Source organism: Gavialis gangeticus, unplaced genomic scaffold (genome assembly GCF_001723915.1).
Source record: "Gavialis gangeticus isolate Ggan-Ray unplaced genomic scaffold, GavGan_comp1, whole genome shotgun sequence".
Lineage (NCBI taxonomy): Eukaryota > Metazoa > Chordata > Crocodylia > Gavialidae > Gavialis > Gavialis gangeticus.
This window is the reverse complement of record NW_017729009.1, coordinates 23,997,965-24,018,777: the sequence shown is the minus strand read 5'-3', so window position 1 is coordinate 24,018,777 and position 20,813 is coordinate 23,997,965. Positions and strand designations below refer to the sequence as shown.

Below are 20,813 nucleotides of genomic sequence, written 5' to 3'. Positions count from 1 at the left end.
GGGCGCGGGCCGCGATGCTGCAGCCCGGGGCCGGGAAGGAGTGTGGGGCGCGCGGCTTCGCCCTCAGCCTCGGCCCGGAGGTAGGTGTGCGCTCCTGCGGCCCTGCCGCTGACGCCCCCAGTGCCGGGGGGCCCTGCACGGAGGCGACTTGCGCGGCGGAGCGGGGAGCACGGCCCGGGCTCTCCTCAGGCGGGCGCTGCAGCCCTGCTCCCGCGTCAGGAGCTCGGGTCTCGTCTCGTCTCGTCTCGTGTGGTGTGGTGGGCTGCTTAGGGGTGCTCACAGCCACATCTGGCTGAGGGGGGGGTCCCAATCCGGCCCCCAGCACGGGCGCAGCAGTGCCCCACGCACCTGTGTGGCAGGGGAGCACGTAACCCAGTCCTAGGGGCAGTGGGGCAAGGCCTGGCCCTGCGGGGCAGTGGGACCCCAGTCCCACCCTGCAAGGGCGGGGGAGCTGTGTTTTGGCTCCGACGTGCTGCATAGTGCTTGGGAACGGGAGAGGGTGGTTGTATTCACTGCTGTTGCTTCCCCATACCCAAATGTCCTCCCCTGTGAGGGGCTCTGTGGACCCACAGACCGCCTTTGAAGGCTGAAGTCCCCAGTCCAGGGGGAAGAAGAGCCTGGGATACTTGATCCCAGCTCTAAATAGTCAGAAATTTAAGCCACAAAATGTGTCCTGCCCCCTTTTGCCTCCATAGATTCATTCCACTTCTGACCTCTTCTTTTTTTTGCGTGATCATGTCCATGCCCTGTCTGCGTACACTACTTTATCGTTGGCATTAAAGGCTACTTATTTCTGCATGGCTTCCCCAGTGTGTGTCCCCTTCGAGGTGTATCCCTGTGTAGTTCCCCCCAGTGCGCCTCGTACCCAGAGAATTTGCACGCTCTTCACATCACAGACAAGTTCGGTTGTTTTTTGGAGCCGTATGTTGACTAATTTTATTCTTCAAAGCTGTTTCAGGTGGCTGAAAGAAGCTTATTTTAAGAATGGGATCTTCAAATATTGAAACTATGTTGAAGGAGATTTCCCTCATACAAAACAGAATGGGCAGTCTGTCATGTTTGAGCAATTTCTGATGTTTTATGCTATCAGTCTCAATGCAAAGAAGTTTTATCAGTGTGTTGTCCTGTAAACCCTTTGCAGCCGGATTTAGCTTTTATCTTTTATTTGAAAAGTCCCATTTACCCTGATGGTGCAATATATGAAGTGATAACTGTAGTAACTTTTCTAGTTTTATCACAACAAAGAATTTGTAAATTTCTATCAAACCTGACTCCTCCGGGAAAAACAGAAACAACTTTTGCTTCTTGTACATCATTCAGTTTCTTTCAGGATTCTTGAGCTGAAATTACCTATTTTAGGTGTACCTTGTATGTACCACATCGTTGTCATCATCACATCACATCACATCATCATCTCTTGTCAAATACGGGGCTACAACAGATGAACGTCAGATTTATATTTACAAAACAACCATGGCTTTTGAGAAATTCTTAAATATTTCCCCCTCTGCTTGCTTTCTGTCACCACCAGTTGCAAGTATTAGAGTAAGAGATTTTCAAAATCAAAATGACCGGAAAAAATTGGATACCACCTACAACTCACTTAACACACAACTTATGCCGTGCTGTCCGTGGGAAATAACTTTTTAACTATGTTGATCAACTAGTCGTTGCATCCCAAAACAAGGTAACGCTGGATGTAGAAAGATTCAGGAGCATGAAAAATGCATTGCAAAGTTGAGAAGAACACTTCAGAAAACGTTATATGACCTAGGCCCTTACTGTGATGCAATGCAATCTACTTATCTTGTTTAGGCCTTTTTGTGCTCTTTGATTCCTGCTCTACATTGAATATTTTCTTTCTTTAACATTTTCTTGTAACATTCCAAAATCAACAGTGGAGAACATCTTACAGAAAAAACCCACTTGATTTCCAGCAACATCGGTGTTTGTTTGGATTTATAGTATTTTTTTAGAGATACATAGTTCAGTTTAATTATTCTGAAGGTTAATTTCGCTCATTTGGTCCTAATTATATTCTAAGAGAGCATTTCACATGCTAACAAAATTCTTAACTTTTAAGGTTAAGGTTGGAGACCTTTTGGAAAGCTTTGTAGAAGAAACTTAATATTGCTTTTCTTTTTGATGTTCCATAATACAGTGCCTTAAATTACCATAGCACTTTATAAGCACTCCTAAAGCCTTTCCTAGTCTAGAATATCAGATCCAGGGCAGCAGATTGTATAAAGAAGGGAGTGGTTATATGTGGAGAAGGAGGAGGGCCTTCTGGGGAAGCCAGAGAGGCAACTTGATGCATAACAATTGAGAAATGGTTCTGAGGCTGAACAAGGACAGTGCAAGAATCAAGAGAAAAGAAGTGGTGAGGAGGGGCTTGGAGGTAGGCAGGGAGGTTTTATATAGATTTGCAGGGCAGAAGGAAGAGGGTGAACTTAATGTGTAGAGGAACCCATAGTTGGTGAAGAGATTCAAGGAGGAGTGCTTAGAGAGGAAGGTGATTTTTTAGATACAGCATGTGTACTTGGTGGCCTTGCAGAAAGGACATCTCTCAATGTCAAATACCACATCTTTTTTTTTTTTTTTTTGTCCCTTGGGTTAGAAAATGGCATATTGATTATTTTCATTTTCTCTTATTTTTACAAAAAAAGGTGTTGGGGATGACAGTCCAAGATCTTTATTTATTAAACATATCTCCAAGTGTAGGCTGCCCGCAGCCCCAAATGGTGATAATATGCCAGCCTGAACTCTGATGCTCTTGTGTCTTACTTAAGGATCAACCTTCACTTTATGTTTCCACTGTAACTCTGAAATGTGCTTAGTGGGCTTTAACTCAGACCTTAATAAGATGCTTCAGGTGTCTATCATATAAAGTGCAATTGTTTCCATAATCACCTGGAAAGAGCTTGTTACAGTTTGCTAAGTGCCTAATTACAGGTGTTTGTAAATGTGCACTGTTTATATTACAGTTTTCAAGAGGCCCCTCTAAGGTGTTACAGAAGGTGCTGTAAATGCATAATTAGGAGCTCAGTCTACATTTTCCTGTTTTCACAATTGCTGTGAAACAGCTGAACACATGCAGCTCTGTCCAGTTTAAAAACAGGGTGTTGGCTTTGTCTAAACCTATTTTGCCCATCCTACTGAGGTGTTTTTAAGAAAGTGTTAAGTGCTACTCAGCGATTGCAGCTCAGATTGAGTCAAAGGTAGTAAGTAATGCTTCTAACTAATGATTAAATCATATCTGGTTGGGCTTGGGGTAGATTGCTCTTTAAATATGTTAGATATCACTCCTCTCCAGCCACACTTGCTGTTTAGTTCATATATCTTTGTAAGCAAAGACTGCCAGTTATGACAGACCATGGATGAGTTGGTGAGGCTGAAGCTTGTCTGCTCATGGTGTGTCTGGTAGACTTAGTTAAAGTAACACAAAGGCTGGCAGGCCAAATACATTTCCTGTATGTGGATGTGACTTCAACTCAGTCAATGACGTACGTTTTTGCTACTATCCCTCCATCTCACAATTGCTAGTGCATTGATATGTATGGCTTATCCTGTAAAACACTTCACATCAAGGTGTAAATCTGTTGGCCCCACCCTTGGGACTAATTGGGCATCTGATGGGAAAAATGGAATGAGTCAGAAGTGACTGACTCCTTTGAATCCCATACAGTAGGGGTGTCAAAGATATGGCTGCAGGCTGGACTTGGCTTGTGGAGCCCTACAGTCCAGCCTGTGGGCCTCAAACTGACCTTGTGCACTGCATGTGGCACACACCAAAACAGGCCCCATGCCCTAGTCTGGTGCCTGTCATGTGGGACTGGACCTATTGCCTCAGGTGCTGCGTGTGGCACAAGAGGCTGGTCTGGGGTGCGTACAGCACATGGTGCGTTGGGCCAGGACAGAGTGCATGCTGCGTCTGGCACCTGTGCCGGTTCTGCACATAAACCCTTCATGTAGGCCTGATCCAGGGCGTGAATTGTCCATGCTGGCCCAGCCCTGTGCACTGGCTATGGTGTGTCAGGCTGGTCTGTGAATCTGATTTGGTTCACACACTGCCCCCACACTCCTCATCCAGCCAGATGAGTTTGACACTTCTGCCCTACAGGGTATCAATTCAAGAAAGAAAATTCTCAGAAATTAAATATGTACACATAGCCAAATGTTAAGTATGCCCTCTGGTAGAGTGCACTCACTGGGGATTCTTGTGATTTCTATTCAAGGAATTCATGTTTCTCTTCATCTAGCAGTGGCTTTCTATAGAGCTGGCATAACACATATGCAGAATGACAAGGGGTTCACACAAAAAGGAAGGATATTTCTCTTTTTTTCTTGAATAGAAATCAGATATGCAAATTCCGCATCATTATAGTAGAAGACCTAAGTTTGTATTGGAGCAGCCAAAGGGAAACCATTGCTACACTGCAAAAACCCTTCTGCTGGACAGACTGGAACAAGATGGTTAGCAGGTGTAAATTGGCATAGCACCATTTTTTCCAGCATGCTGGGATCTGTTTTGGTAAGCCTTGTCAATAGGGTCTGTATCCATTTCTTACCTAAAAATCCCCAGGTCTGGGCTGCATCTTGGAGACTCCTCTTTCTCCTCTTCTTCTTTAGACAAGAGGGACTGTCCTATACATAAGGTCTGTGACTTTGTTGCTGGCAGACGGCCACAGTTTAAGCATTGTATGGGCAAATAGTGACTGCCTGTACCACTGTGTTTGATGCTACATGGCTGTATCCCAGATTTACAGTTACTGTGAACGCATGTGCAAATTGGGTATTTGCTCAAACAGATGGTAACTTGTGTTCTTTGCATGTGCAGTTCCTGTCACTTGCAACCACAGAAATCATATAAAATTAATATCATAAACCTGCAAGTGTGGTTTTGAGACTTTGGGTCCACATAATTAGCTATGTGATACTAATGGGAATCACAGGTTTAAATTTTTCCTGCCTTGTTTTGAAAATGTAGGAATGCCTCTCCTCTTCAAGTTATTAGTTTGAGGAGAACAAGTTTTTGCTGCTGGCAGTACTGCAGGGCTCTGGAAAGAGAAAGCTCCATCCGCCAGTCTTGTGTATCCTTCTCAAAATTTCTTGCTAAATTTGGATTCCATAATTGTTATTGCTGGTGGCACTTTCCCAAATGGAAAGAAAACAGCCTGATTTTCAGACATCAGGTTGAGCCTGCAAATGCTGAGATTTAGAAAATTTCTGTCCTGACTTGTAAACTGTGGAAATCCAATCAGGATATAAATTGGCAAAAGAAAAGCTTCTTAAGTCAGTCAAAATGCTGTTGCTGGTAATTTTATTATTTAATTACATGTTCATATTGTAGTAAATACCCAGAAGTCTCAATTAGTATCAGTACCCCTTTGTTCCAGGTGTATAGCAAACATAAAAGGAGGCATAGTTTCATGTTGCAAAAAAATAGCCATCTAAGGTGACAAGTGACATGCAGATGAAATCAAATGTATAGGGTTATATCTATGTTTACTTATATATAAAGTACAGTAAATACTGGGTATCTCCAAGTACCAAAGTGTTATTTATCAGCTGGCTACTTACAAAGGTGACACAGTCATTTTTTTTTATTGTTACTTGGGCTTTTAAACAACAACAAAACAAATCCTCACCTTCTTCCTTCCTGTTACAGTGCCTGAGCAATGGGAGAACTAAGGGAGTGCAATGGGAGTGCTAAGGTCATGAACAGATTAAGAATATCAAACCTACAAAATATAGATTCATTTGTAACCAGAGGGTACCTCTACATGAGATGTTTACTGCAGAGCTGACTAATTACCTTTGTATTAAACATCTCCGTATCTATATAGGCCTATTAGGGAGCACGAAACTAATAAACTCTGCAGCAGGGTAGTAGTACTTGTGCACTGCTGCCAAGTTTTTTTTCACATGCAGCAGTGCATGTGTAAACACTAAGCCCCTGGCTGAAGCATCCTCTTGCCCCAGCCAGTCCCTCCACAGTACATTGGGTACACGTATTCTGGGGCGAGGGTCAGAGACGATTTAATTACAGCGGCTCTCGAGAGCCACTTTAATTGATGTGCCTACAGCATCTCACGTATTTAGCATCCTGCACTTCAGAATGCTCCCTGCTAGATGGCCCTTGCTGCCATTTTGAAGCACAGTGATGCTGAATACATGTAATGGTGAGGTGGCTAGAGCAGTGGTTCTCAACCTTTGGTACCTTACATGCCCCCTGCCAATCAACACGGCAAAAGTGAAACTGGAAGTCCCACTGTGGCATTTCTGATTTTGCTGCCGTGAGCCAAGTCCCACTTTTTTGACCACAGCCTGGGGAAAAGCAGCCTGTGCAGGGCCTCCCTCCTTATCCCCCAGCACACTGATGCTGGGGAGTGAAAGCCCTGGCGCACCGGATGCGGCAGGAGGGGCGGCAGCCAGAACTTCCGTCCCGAGCAGGCAAAGACCAAAATGCAGCACCCGTGTACCCGCTGCCCGTGTTTCACGTACCCCAGGGGTATGCGTACCACAGGTTGAGAAACACTGGGGTAGAGCATGGTAATTGGCATGCTCCACCAGACTCAGTTAATTGAGTCTGCTCTGTCACGTGCTAATTAACTCTCATTGGTGCAGGCATAGGGCATTGAGCTTGGTTGGAGCAGCCCCAGGCTGACCTCCCCTGCCAGCCAGGGTTGTTCCAACCCAGCTCAATGTGCTGTGGTCTGGGTGTACATGTAACCAGAAAACCCAGGAGCTTCCTGGGAGCAATAAACTCTGGAGCTTATTGCTATGCATTAATGGCACATGTAGATGCGCCCAGAGTATATTAAATTTAGTGAGAATTTTGAGTTTCAGCCTTTCCTTAAATAGTACCTTAAAAATCAAGCTGGTTTGGAACTTCCATGGTGCTTGCCCTCCTTGATTGCTATTTACCCTCCCTCTTTATGCCACCAAGGGACTTATCTTCTCTTGTCACTGAGTGTCTTTGGATCTGGGCTTGATCCCATTGCAGTTACTGATGTTAATGAGAAGAGACTTGGGAATCTAAAAACCTAAGTTCAGCAAAGATTCTATCTCTTTTCAAAAGCCATTCATCTTTTAATGTTTATGAGCAGTAAACTTACCTCACTGAGATAAAGCTACCGAGTTTTTAACTCACTTCGGCATAAAGCATCTGACCTGGAATCTGTACTACTTTGTATGTATCATATTACATAGCCTGGGACACAACTGAATAGGTGTAGGGATTAATGCCTTTCAAAGGTATGAGTTGTCTTCTACCAGGTGAATGGGTGATCTTAAGGCAAGGTGCCCCAATTCTCAGTGGTTCAGTTCCTCCATCTGTAAAATGGAGATTGGGTTTGAAGCTTAATTCCTTAACATTCCTAACAAGTGAGATACCACTGAGGTGCAAATTAGTTACCATGCTTATATATATTTTACAGGTTGATTTAATCCTTCTCCTGCTTACTATGATGTTCGTTATTATGGCGGTGCTTCTATAATAGTTATTCTGGTGGTGCTGTGCAAGCTCCATCTTTTATTTCCTGCTTTCATATACTTGCTGCCTCCTTTCCCTCTTGTCCTACTGTCCCTGCTGCCATTTTGTGATTTCCTAGTTTTACCCGTCATGGCCTTTGAATTACTACCTTGAACTTTTCCTTCCTTCTCAGCTGTCCCTTGTCCTTGCATTCCATTGAAACTGTCTCCTCCTTCCTTAATCATAGAAAGTGAACTAACAAATCTTTTCTTGCAGCCTGCTGCAAAACCATTCCATGAATTTAAGGCCTTGTTCTTCCTCTGTTGCTAAATTGGAGAGGGCCTGTTATGGAAAAGCTTGAGAACTACTACAGTAGTACTGCTATTATGTTGTAGCATCTAGAAGCTCCAGCCATAGTAAATCAATGTACTTTACATGCGTTAGTATTTAGTATGAGTGGGATTAAGGTATGTAATTCAGAGCATGCCACCATTGGCTGCTGTTAAATGAACAGAAGTGTATCATCCTGTCTTTAAAGTGATGAGATGCTGCTGCCTAAATATTGACTTCAGTCTATAGGAATCAGGTTTTCTATCCCTGTTAAGCTGAATTTCAGGAAAACTCTTCATTTACAAGTACATTGAACAACAGCAATCTGCTTTGCTTTCTAAGGATGAAATGCAGACTCCCTCCTTCCCTTCAAGCCATGGTGGTTTAGGAGGGGATAGAATCCAGACCCATCTCAATCTACAAGAAGGCCACGGAACTCCTTGCCACCATTTGCATGGAGGTATTGTCCCACTAAATGTATGTGGTCCCTCTCCCACCTTCTTCCAGTATCCCCATCTGCTGGTGCCAAGCCCCAATCTGAAGTGCTGTGTGTGTAGAACTTTCTTTTGTGCGGCTTTTGCCTTTCCTCAGCTTCTCCTCCCCATGTTTGTGGTGTGAAGTTATCCCTCTTCCCTCAACATAGTCCTATTACTGTTGGTGCAGGAGATCTCCTGTGCAACCTCCCATCCTACCTCTGTGACTTTACTCTGTTTCACTACAGATCTCAGCTGTGAGTTGTTCCAGTGCCTCCAAAGCCCTTTCTCCTCCTCAAATGTTGAGTCTCTCTCTATGGAGCGCTTTGGTTGTACTGTTTACACGAAATGTGTTTTTATAAAATAAATCTGGATTATGAATTGAATAGCACTATGTCCACCTTATGTCCACGCAGAACACAGTAGACTCTAAGACTATTCAAACCACAGCTCCCAAGTCATAGGTGACCCCTCACAGAAAATACTTATTTTTTCCTGCTTGCACTGGCTTTGCCTTGAATAAGGCAACACAACCAGCTATGTATGACAGTTGTTTTTCTTTTGAATTGGAGTGTGTTTGCCACAAGTCACCTACAGTGCGCATGTAGTTGTCTGCTATTTGGTGAAAACTGACTGGTCCTGTGTCTCCTTGGGTGGTCTGGACTAAGTTTATCTTCCTTGTATGTTGCCCAGTCCTCATCACTTCTTTCCCTTGGCACCTTCCCCATTGCGCTGACTTCAAGCTTCTGTATCGTATATTGGTAACAAAATCAGAAAGCTGTACTTTACCATGCTGTGCACTAAATCCTTCACTGAGAAGGCTGTTTATCTCACTTTTTCTCTCCAACTCCCTGTCTTCTGTCTCGTACCTGTCTTTTACTATCTTATTGCTGATATTAGCATGTCATTTCCTTTGGGCAGGGATTGTTTTATCTATATTATGAGGACACTTATGATTTTTGGAGTGCAGCAAGGAGTACTACAATGAACAGACTGCTGTATTGTCACCTACACAGTGTGAAGCTCATATTGATGGTTACTTAGATTAATCTTTCATTACATAGGCAAAATTATAGTCAGTTTAGTGTAAAAACGGAACCAATTGTCAGGATGAAATGGGGACAAAGGTTGCTGCTTAGATACACTCTCATTCCACTTCCTAAAAGGTCTCTCAATGAAAATGTAAGCAAGATATTCAAAAAAAATTCTAATTTCCCTATGGCCTTTAAAACCATTTTCAACTTTTCTTAGTTTGCATTATTTTCATGTTGTAATATGTGTGGGGGAATCAAGTCCAAGTTAAAAACTTCTTATGGCAAACCAGCAAATAGGCAGAAGGTTAGATCTAGGGTTAAAAAAAATGATTAAATCTGAAGGACTAAGTGCATATATATTTTTCCTGATTATAATCTCACATTTATAATATACCAATTATTCAGTTTGTTTTTTTTAATGTGGCCCAGAACACTTCTGCTCTCAACAGGGAGGTGCAACATATTAGATCTTCTAGGATTGTAGCTCTTGGCCGCCAGATTTAATATAAATAGCAGCAATCCAGCATGTTTTCTCTCTATGGAAACAGTGGATGCTTTGGTGTCAGGCAACCATACATTCAGCTGTTCTCTTGAGAGCTCTGCAGGGTATTTGATTTTTTTTTTGTTCCATTCTTAATAAATGTATCAGAAAACAAAAAAAGTAACCATCCCAAAACAGCCATTCTGGGTTTTTTCTTCATTTTTTTTTCTTCTGCTTTAATTTGCACAAGGAGTTTCCTTCTAGGCATATGCTGCTCAGTTATTTTAATGTATTTTTAAAAAAATCCTTTTCCATCAGTAAATAAAGTGGGTTGTGACTTGTGTTTTGAGTTTTAATAGCACTTCAGCATTCATATCCAAGTTCCAATTATGGTTTTAAAATGGAGCAATTTGCTCTGTCTTTGAAAGATTGATGGCGCTTCTAGTCAATAAAGTTCCTGTCTGGTGATGAGCCTTTTGTGGGCAAACCCCCATTAGTCAGTCAGACATCTCACTGGTACTGCAGTCAGACTATGGAGAATTTGCTGAAAATCTGGACCTAGAACACCTTTTGTGCAAACAAAGGTGCATTATAGTGAGAGAGATCTCAGGCAGTAGCACGATGAGAAAAGGCTAGGCTTGCTGAAGAATTGGACAGTGCTGCAACATGCTAATTCTCAGGATTTGTATTTCAAGTCTTGTCATTTTTGGTCTTTTTAAGAAGTCCCACATACAGAATTTTGTTTTGATAGGGAAAAAAATCTTACCACTAATTTAAAAGGGTAGTTAGATTTCTAGTCTTCATAGTTGCAGAGAAAAACTTGAAAACATAAATGCCTTCAAAAACTAGAGGGCAAATAAACTGAACCTAAACACTTACCCTTTGGGTTTTTTTTTAACCTTTTCTGTTTTGGGCATCTGACTCGTGTATTTTGAACTCTTGCAGTCACGGCGGTTTTTGAACTCGTGCAGTCACAACATTACAGTTGCTTAGAAATTCCTCAGATTGGCCTAGATTCTATATGGGAGTTGCAAAGAACAATGCTTGAAGTGATATGGGTAATTTGAAATTGAAATATTTCCATCAATTCTCAAACTCAGCTTTTGATCAATGCAGTTTTCATCAAAACCGAATTTAACTCACCAGTGTTTTGTTCTGAGAAGTCTTCTGCCTTAAATTTACAGAAGCAACTAGACTAATATATGTATTTTTCCAGGTGAAAGAAGTAGAAGAAACTATAGAAGAGATGCTGATAAGGCTGGATGAATTCTGTGGCATGACTGATATGGTATGTGCTTAGTTTATAACTCTTATTCACCCATGTTGCCACTGTTATCTGCCCTCTCCAGTAGGTTTCTCTGGAGGCCATATTGTTAGTGATTTAGAAACCATACAGCTCAAGCAGGGCAGCAGTCAGCAGTGGGGAGTGGAAAAACACACGCGTGCACACGCGCATGTGCGCACACATACACGCACACGCACGCACACACGCACGCACGCACGCACGCACGCACGCACGCACGCACACACACACACACACACACACCAGTATTTCCTGAGGCAGCCATCTTGATAACTCTTCCCTCCCCTGAGATAGTTTTATTCCACAGAGCAGTGATGGCTGAGCCACAAGGTGGCACTACCGTGCACTAATATTTAAGGCCTGGGGATGGAGTTTGTGAAAGTAAAATATACTGCTCCATGCAGTTTGCTGTAGAAGCATCTACAAGATTTCCTACTGTGCAGCTGGCTGCTACTGTTTGTACTGTGAAAGTGGCACGCTCAAATTTCTTGATGTTGTTGGTTCCTTGTCCTAGTTCTTATCATTATTTCCCGTCCCAGTTGTCTAGAAACAATGAAATAATCTCTAACAAAGCGGTGGCCATAGATTTGAGCGCTGGGTACTTCAGGTGAATTGTTTTTCTTCATAAATTCTCCTTTACGTAGGAGGAGCTTTGCAGGATGTTCCTTGATAACTTCATGCTCCTGTGTCACAACAACTGGATCAGTTCTAGGTAGCAGTGCCAGACTGGCTGACATGGGGAGGAGTGATACCATTCATTACTATGGTTCTGTTGTTTGCATTTGATAGCACCTAAAGGCATTCTCAGGGATTAAAGCCATATGGTGCTAGGTGCTGTACAAGCACACAACAAACCTGATGCATCTCCTAAGAGCTTGCAGTCCATGTATATGATGAAAGATAACAAAGGTAGGTACAACAGATGGGGAGCATAAGACAATGAAACGATAAGATAGACAGCGGTCTCAGTACCAGCAATCCCAACCACTGTCATTGCCTAATCTTTTGTGATGAACAAGCAGAAGAATGTTGGACCAAAACAAAACCGTAATGTTGCTTTGCTGCTTTGTGCCTTTTGTTTGGTGCATTGTATTTGGATGGAGTGTACACACACATACACGTTTTAATTTTTTTCAGAAAATTCTTTCAAAGATAGAAATGGTCAAATCAGTCAGGGAAGCCCATCTGCATTGTTCATCTTCCTTACCCAACTAGGGACAGGACATTCATTCATTGAATATTTAGTAGTATGGACCATATGCAGAATGAGAGATTCTCTCCCTTCCTATTTGTTAATGTGCAGAATGCCTCTTCTCTTCTTCTCCTTCATATGTACTGACCTCTGGCTGCTTAACCTCTCCATCCAGGAAGGGCACAGACCATCTGCAGGTGCTTCCTCAGCCTGATGAAAGGTGTTTGTGCTCAAAAGCTCGCTAAGAAGAATTTTTCCAGTGATTTAATTTGCCCTAATAAAAGATACCAGATTTACCCAAAGAACCTTGTCTTCTCTTCCCCCTCACTCACATTCCTGCTCTCTACCGAACTTCACTGCTACATACCACACTGTGACAGCTATAGCAACTTCTTACATGAGGTTGCAAAGTTCAAAAAGTATTGAATGTGCCTTTAAGAGTCTTGTAATAAAATTTAGCATTTGGAAACCAAGAGAACTACCATTACCAGTTTACCAGCCAACAAATCCTCTGTGGACCACATCTTAAAAGGAGCTCCATTTGTAGGCTGTTTCGGGAATTATGCAACATAAATGGAGAGGGGCATGAAAATGGCATTTTCATTCAAAGATGTTCTGTGATTTAAAAAAAATAGCTACAGGTAACAGGAGGGATTTGGAGAGTCAGAACTACTTAGGCAGTTGCTATGTTGAGGTTCGCTACTTTATTTATACAGTGACTTTTCTTGATGTGAAAGGTTTCTGACTAACAGGCTCACAGAATGCAGTCTTAAGCTCTCTGCAGAACAGATGCCAACAGCAGCCCTGTGAGGAAGCTTGCATTACTCTGCCCACATCTCACCACTGTCCTGGAGAGAATGATATTGTTGAGTACAAAAGGGTATTTCTGTCTCCAGGCCATTCAGTCCTTTGTCTCCACATTGTGGTGACCTGCTTTAGTGGTAGATTTCTTGAAGGGAGAGTGACTGTCAAAGCCTCTTCACTGAGACTTATCAGAAGCTCCTTGCAAACTGGGTACAGAGCCAGGAGAGAATCGTAGCCAATTGCTAGTCCTTTCTCCTGTTCTGAGCACAGCTTTGTTAGGGGCAGTTGTTATTTGTAGGGAGGAAGCATTGCTGCTTCCAGAGGAAGTGACTTATGGTGGTAAGAACCAAAAGCTTGGCTCTTAGAAGTTTGACAAGGCTTTTAATGACTTACAAAGGACAAATGATTGCCTTGCAAGTATGGTTCAGGATTAATGGTCATCAAGTACTTCTATTTCCATACTACTTTTGATAAAAATAGCTGTAAAGTAGTATATGCAACTCCAAGCCCTGAGTCTATTTTTATGCATCCTGGCACATATTTGTCAGCTTTACATGCTTTAACCTGGCATGTTTGGTTTTTGGAAAATGTAGCTTGTTATGACCCTGGTGAGAAGGCACTTAGACTTCAGTGCCCAAAAGCACATTAAGATCTTTTATGTATAATGAGGATTAGTTAAGGACTTAGCCATTCACTGGTCAACACAAGTGGCTAAACTTGGTGGATCTATTGTGCATGATGGTGATTTTTTCCTCCATTTTCCATTAAGCTTACCAAAGAAACAATCCATCTTTCTTATGGATTTGTTTTCAGGGGAGTGGGGGGTGTTTCATTAAGAGACTATGTTCATTGACTCCTTTTACCAGCCAGTCCAGGAGTATACCTTACTTTCTTGGCTGTGACCAGTAGAGGATCATAGTTTGCTCAGGTGGATCCAGCAAGCTTTCAAGCCATCTTTGAGACTTCCATTCCACCAACCCATTCTACAACAAATACTAACCTAGTTTTTGTGCTTCATTTCTGCTGTACCCATGAAAACATTTTTCCACGACTTGTGGGCTATGAATAATTAGCTTGTATACAGATTATTGACCTTATTTGGGAACATCAAAGTGCTGTGCTCAGTGTGCTATTTTGTGCCTTGCTATGCAATACCTGCATTGGCAGGTTCCTTGCAGCAGCACAGTCTCTGAATCCGATAAATATCATGCAATGCTTGGATTAATTCCAGCATCTGTACTTAATAATTTGCTCTTTTGTTTATGCTAACAAGAGACGAGAGGGACCTTGTTTGTTACTCTCAGGTGTTCTATTCAAGCATTTACATGAAGGGGGATCTGACTTTTCTCCTTTGAGCATGCAGCTTTTCTTCATTAATAAATACTCTTGATACACACAGTCTTTGATATCAAACTAGGAAGAGGTTTGGATGTCCAGTGATGAATCAGTGCTTCTAATTTATGATCATAGCATTTGTGTTTTGGCAGGTAGAGTTCTTTACAGAAACCGAACTCTTCTATCTGGAGAGTATGTAACATTGGTGGAGGCTTAAGCACCCTACTTGCACTTTTAACTGGTATTTAGAGGAAGTGTTTCCAAGTGATAGGGATATTTGGTGTCTGTCTCTGTCAGTATTTATGCCAGCTGGGGAGTTGGTTTTTTTTGTGATACCTCTGAGCGTTCCTGAGGACAGGTACTCAGACCCAGTAAGTACATTTTGTGTAAGTTGCTGCTCAGCCACTCAGATGTGGTTAATAAACTGTACTCATTACAAAGCTGAGATACAAATCAATGATGTCAGTGAAATGTCAGTATCCTGCATGCAATCTTCTCATTTTGCTGTCCCCATTTTCATTGTTGGGCATGGTGGGGGTCTTGGAGGCTCCTCCTCTTGAAGCAAAGCTCCACAGCTTAGTCAAATTGAACGTTCGGAACCTCATACGGCTTGCTGCTATGCGGTTTCCAGTACTTTAGCTGGCTTGTTCAGAACTAGTGTGGGTATCTCTGCAGAACTCCGCATAGTGTTGTTAGTACATACCTTTTTTCTGGGAAGCCTATTTTTATATGCTCTGTTTAACTCTTTGTACACAGCCATGTCCATTTTACATACTCTGTTCTTAACAATATGTACATACTCCAAGATTTGGAGATCAGGCTTAGGTTTGGAGGAGATATTAGTACTGCCTTAGCTTATGCACAACTGAGAGCAGTTTTGTCTCTCAGTGGGTGCAGCTGTTGATTTCATTATATTTGCTGTAGATCCTAAGTTTCCTTTTGGGTTCTTTGACAAGGCTGTTTACCCGACATGCCATCAGTATTACTCACTGTCTTCCATGTGAGGATGTTGCCTCTTCACTTTTAGTCAGTAACTGGAAAGAATCCTTCTCAGGAGCTTTTCATGGAGGAAGAGTCACATTTTGTTCAAACTTCATATAAATTTCTGTGTTCACCACAATCCTATAGATGCAGTGTCATACGCAGTTATGTTATCTTATCGGTTATTAGTTCAGTATTACATTATGATCAGCAATGCACACTTACCTTATATGTTGATCAAATTGGATATAGGACACACCCTTTAAATATCAAGAAATGCCTGGCAGTTCTAATTGTGTGTGTCCAGCTGACATACTAACAAATTGTGCATATTGGGTACTTTTCAAAGTTTTTGGCCTCTGTGTTTCTTATTGAAAGACACTGCTAAAGTTGGATACATTTTATTTGCTCATTTTACTTGCCTTCATTTTTTAATCATCACAAGTTTGATTTTGAACTAAGCATATTTTAATAAGCATATTGGACACACAGCTATGAATTCAGAATATGTGCACAGTATGCATGTGTGGTGTGATGTTGCTTATGAATTGGTAAGGTGACCTGCAGTTGGCTGGTTTTGCCTCATTGTCTGCAATTACATGATCACTATGAATGCAGATCAAGTGTGCAATTTTAGGTGTGTAACTGAGATTTTGAGCCTATAGTTGGAGGTAGGGTTAAGTTCTGTCTAGAGTACTGTTGGGCAGGTTGGTCATATGTGTGTTCTTAACTTTAAAAGTCTAGATGATTAGGGCCCTTGTTATAGCCCCATAAGAGAGAGGATCTTATGTCTTTTAATGTCAGACAAATAAATTAGTCTCTGGAACAACCAGACTTTGGATACAATCTCTCACTTCGATTTGTTATTGCAATCGTGTGTTGATTCTGTTGTTAACACAACAATTTAACTTATTAAATATTAATTTTTAAATAAATAATATAGCAAAATCTGTTTGTGTCTCACTTTAACTGTAGCATGGGCTCTGGGTTTAAGAATCTATTCTTATCATGGCTCTTACTTAACTAATGCTGCTCAAACGCCACTGCAGGCCTTTGGTTCTAAAGCTTTAACCTTAAGGCAGAAGATTCTTCCATGCCAAGATACCTCAGTACATCCCAGGATACGATTTTGCTGTATACACAACTGCCTTTCTTGCAACCTTTATGCCATGTCTAGCCTTGCGCTTTAAGTCTCCATTTGTACTCTGTTTTCACATGCAACTTGCAAGTTCAAACTTTTCTATCTTTCCAGTCAACATAGCACAGCCTGGGAATACAGGGGTTTTTTTCCTATGGAGCAGCTGCACTGGTACTATCATCTAGCATTCAGTTACATCTTCAAGAAGGTAAAGTAAAATAAATTGTGGAAAGAGGTCATTCATTTGGTTTGCTTATGTGGAGTTTCCAGACTAGTCATGCTTTCTCTGGCTGGTGAGAGGTTACTACACCAAGAGAGATACTTCCCTTCTTTGTCATGTGCTGACTCCTTTTGAACTCTTCTGTTGCTGTGGTTCTGCAGACTGCTGCAGAATGACTCTTCTGGATTCATATTTGCATATAATTTCCTTTTATCACAGACTGCTTGCTGGAAAATCTTCTCTCCTGCATCTTGTAATGGTGCTTTGCTTTTGCCTTCAAAGCAAGACCATTTAGATTTGTTCCATGGCTAGTTTGACCTTGTTGTGGTATACTTAGTCTGAATAACTTCTTCCTTGTTTTGGCTATATCTACAAACTGTGTTTGTATTTACTGAAGTTATCTAGAAGTCAAGATTAGTCTTTCCCGAGCCTCTTTTTAGATCATCACCAGCAAAAACATAGAATGCCCCCTTATCTTAGGCATATTCAGGGTCAATTTTCAATCCTATTTAAGCTAAATATTTATTTCCCCTGCCCCAAATTTGTCATTAGTTCTTTCTTTGTACATACTGTGTACTGGAGTGTTCTGCCAGCTGCTGACCAGAAAGAACACTAATAAAATAACACCCAGACTCATCCATTTTATTTTTTCATTGTATATTTTGTATTTAACAAAGATTCTTTTCTCTAAATCTAGGAAATGAGCCATTTTTTGTGAGGGAATCCTACTGTCGGGGCTGGTTTTTAGTCAGATAAAATCTGCACAACACGTTTCTATCCTAAATGTGTGTACACATAAAGTTATGTAACTGTGCACACACCTTGTGCAGACCCAGCGCTAAGATCACTTTCTGCAGAAATGATCTTATCCATGCAAATGGAAGTCTTGCTACTAGTAGACAAATGGAAGTTGCCTGTAAAATGGAGGACTTGCTTACACACAAAAGTTGTACCACTTTATCCCAATATAATTTTACAACTCCTAGGATAGATGGAGTAAAATCATTACAAAAGTGCTCCATTTCCACATCGTTGCAGTTGAAATGTCCCAAGGCAACTCCACTCAGTTCCAAGAGAAAATGTTCTCTGGATTCAGCCTCTTCCAGGGCAAAACCTGTGCTGGAAAAGGCCTCAGAGGCATGAATATCTGAGCTCTAAGGTAACAAGGTTATTTTAACAGTGGGCAGTACTACCACAGTCCACAGCTGGACTAAGCCCTCCTGTGTACTCCACCCCCATTAGGCCCAGTAACATTTTTTACATTAAACGGGCACATCTGCTTGTTCTGTTCTTTGGTTCCTGGGTAGCTACTGCACTTGATTTATCAAATCAAATTGTCCAGCTGAGTGGGGTTTTTTTATTTAATTTTATCTTGAAATCAAGGCTCAAGAATTTCTTGATCTGCCATATTTTCTTAAAACAGGCCTCTCTTCTACTGCACTCAAATTAAGCCAGTTTGGAGAGGACCTCCACTCCTTGGTTCCTTTGCTGTTTCTGTTCTGCTGCTTTTCCCAACATTAACAATTTAGGAGGGGAGGAGACAGCAGAAGCAGAGCAGCACTAATTACAGCTTCTTCCCGGTTACATTCTTTCTGGAAGGACTCCCAATCTTTCTCATGACAAAATCCATTCTAGCACCGAGAATGGAGTTGTCTGCAGTGATACCTTTAAATGAAACTTCCATCATGTATTTAATAATATGCTGCCACCTGTATAGTTCTCCACGCTGTAATGGCCCAGTTCTACAATGTTTGCTCAGGCAAACCTGCCCTTGATGACAATGGAGGGCTGCTCTTGAGTAAGGTCAGAGCATCAGGTCTTTAATTAGCATAATAGTACAAGTAATTTGCTGCAGTGCAAAATACTGGTTATTTATTTTCTAATATACTGTGTGTTGTTTGGAAGCCATCACACACTACCCTTCGAAAGTAAAGAGCAGGAGGAATAGTTTCTCCCCTTGAAGAGTGTTTCCCAACTCCCGCTTGATCTGTATTTTTATTTTATGCTTCCATTGCACTCATGGTCCCAAAGTGGGAGGACAGGAACAGTACCTGTCTCAGTCCTATCAAACTAATCACTGGCTGTTTATACAGAAACAGAGTAATAATTAGCTGCTGCTAAAAATGGTGCTTAGTGGAGTTCCAAATGAGGATTAGACGGGGAGATCAAGAGTAGCTCCAAATAACAAAAATGTAACTGGGAAAAAACACCATCCTGCTTCAAGAAGTTGCAGAAGTCGAAGCTAAAATTGACAGGAGTTAGGAAGGAACTCATCCCCTGAGCAGGTATGGGATAATTGTTCATGATGGAGATTATTGGCCTTTCAAAGGACCTGATGCTGGCCATAGCTATGGACAAGATACTAGGCTAGATACACCATGGGTCTAATCCAGGATGACAGTCTCTCTGACTGTGCTCCAGTTTCTTGTCTGCACTACAAATCAAATTGCGTTAGTGAAGTTAGTGAAACATTTTTGCCTTTGTTATCAGACTTGGTAACTCCTAAGAATGATATATTTTTTCACAATCCAGGGCAGCTAATCGCTATAGGCTAGTTGGCTAAACTTAAACCCTTATCAAAAGCTGATAGAAATTATTGTATCCGATATGAACCAAAAGTGAGGAGGATGGAAGGGAAACAGTTTTTATTTTTTAGTTATCATGACCTGTTTTTTCTTAAAGTGTTGCACAAGAGACAGAAGAAATAATCTTGAGATCTGGAAGAATTTGTGAATTGAGGCAATTGCAATATAGTGCCTAAGTCCAGGGAGGGGAGTGAGAGCTTGGAGTCAGGATCTCTGGGATTCCCTGAATAATAGGGCTAAGCGAAGCTTTGGTCCCTGATTCAATTCAGCAGAGATTTGACTTGATTCAGTGGCTGAATCTCTGAATCCGAATCGAATCAGGAGACCCTTTAATCTCTCTGAATCGAATTGGAACCCTCTGAGATTCAACTATTCGAACGTAGACACAGCTTTAAATGTTTTTTCTACAAACCTCAAGGTACCAGGCAGCTCATAAGTGCTGCAACGGTGGGGCGGATAGAGAATCCCACAGGAGTGCAGAGGGCTCCCCAGCATGCTCGACAGCAGACCCAGAAGTACTTCCAGTCCACTTCTCGGTTTGCCATCAAGCATGTGTGCCCTCCCCCTCCTTCCCCCCCCACGCTCCTGTGGGATGTTCCATCCACCCCACCATCACAGCATTCATGAGTCATGCCTGCTACCTTAAGGTATGTAGAAAAAACATTTAAAGCTGTGTCTATGGCCAAATCACTGATTCTCTAAATCAGCATCGAATCTTCAGATTCAGCCGAATCTAATCGGGGCAGTGATCCGAATCAGTGAATCGAATCACTGTCCCTGATTCGGGCCAAATCTGAATCAGAATCAAATACAGCCTGTTTTGCACACCCCTGCTGAATAACTTAAGAAAGTTGCTCAATGTACCTGCCTTGATTTTTCCTATTTGTATCACAAAAGCTATTTCACAAAGCTGCATTGTGATTTGCTTCATTGCTGCTTGTGTTTTGAAGTGCTCAGGTAGGAGATATATTTATCCCAATTAAGCTTTCTGATGAGTGATGAGAAATATTTTTTTTTCTGTGCAGATTAGAAGTGATACATCCCAGATCCTGGATGAGTCCATTCCACTCGTTAAAGCCAAAGTGAGGGAAATGAACAACATCTACACCAAAATTGATAAGCTGGAGGTTTGTTGGTTACATTATGAATTTGAATTCCTGGGGTGTTGTTTGTTTGTTTGTTTGTTTGTTTTTTAAAAGGATGCGTTTGAGGTTTCACTCCCAGAATTGTGGAGCACTTGCCTGTTTGCAACAGTTTGTTCCCTTAGCTTGTTTTTAAGCCCATGGGACAACTGCCTAATGTTCAGCACACATCTAAATGTTCACAGGATTGCAGCCTAAGCAAGTATATTTCTAGTGGACTCCTCCTTTCTAATAATAAGAAGTTAACAGCATTCATAATGATCAGGGGTCTGTGACTTATAGGGGCATTATCCCACAGTGTTTATTGTTTGGCTTCCTTTT

At 41.8% G+C, this 20,813-nt stretch overlaps 1 protein-coding gene across 1 annotated transcript in view; it reads left to right on the top strand.

Moving 5' to 3' along the window:
- Positions 1–6: 6 nt before the first annotated feature.
- The window catches only part of BCAS4 (breast carcinoma amplified sequence 4), a 31,937-nt gene continuing 11,130 nt past the window's right edge, over positions 7–20,813 (top strand). Inside the window, exons 1-3 of the mRNA XM_019510243.1 lie at positions 7–80; positions 11,009–11,080; positions 20,376–20,477. Coding sequence (XP_019365788.1) covers positions 15–80; positions 11,009–11,080; positions 20,376–20,477 — 240 coding nt within the window. The 5' untranslated portion in view covers positions 7–14. The remainder of the gene's footprint in view (positions 81–11,008; positions 11,081–20,375; positions 20,478–20,813) is intronic.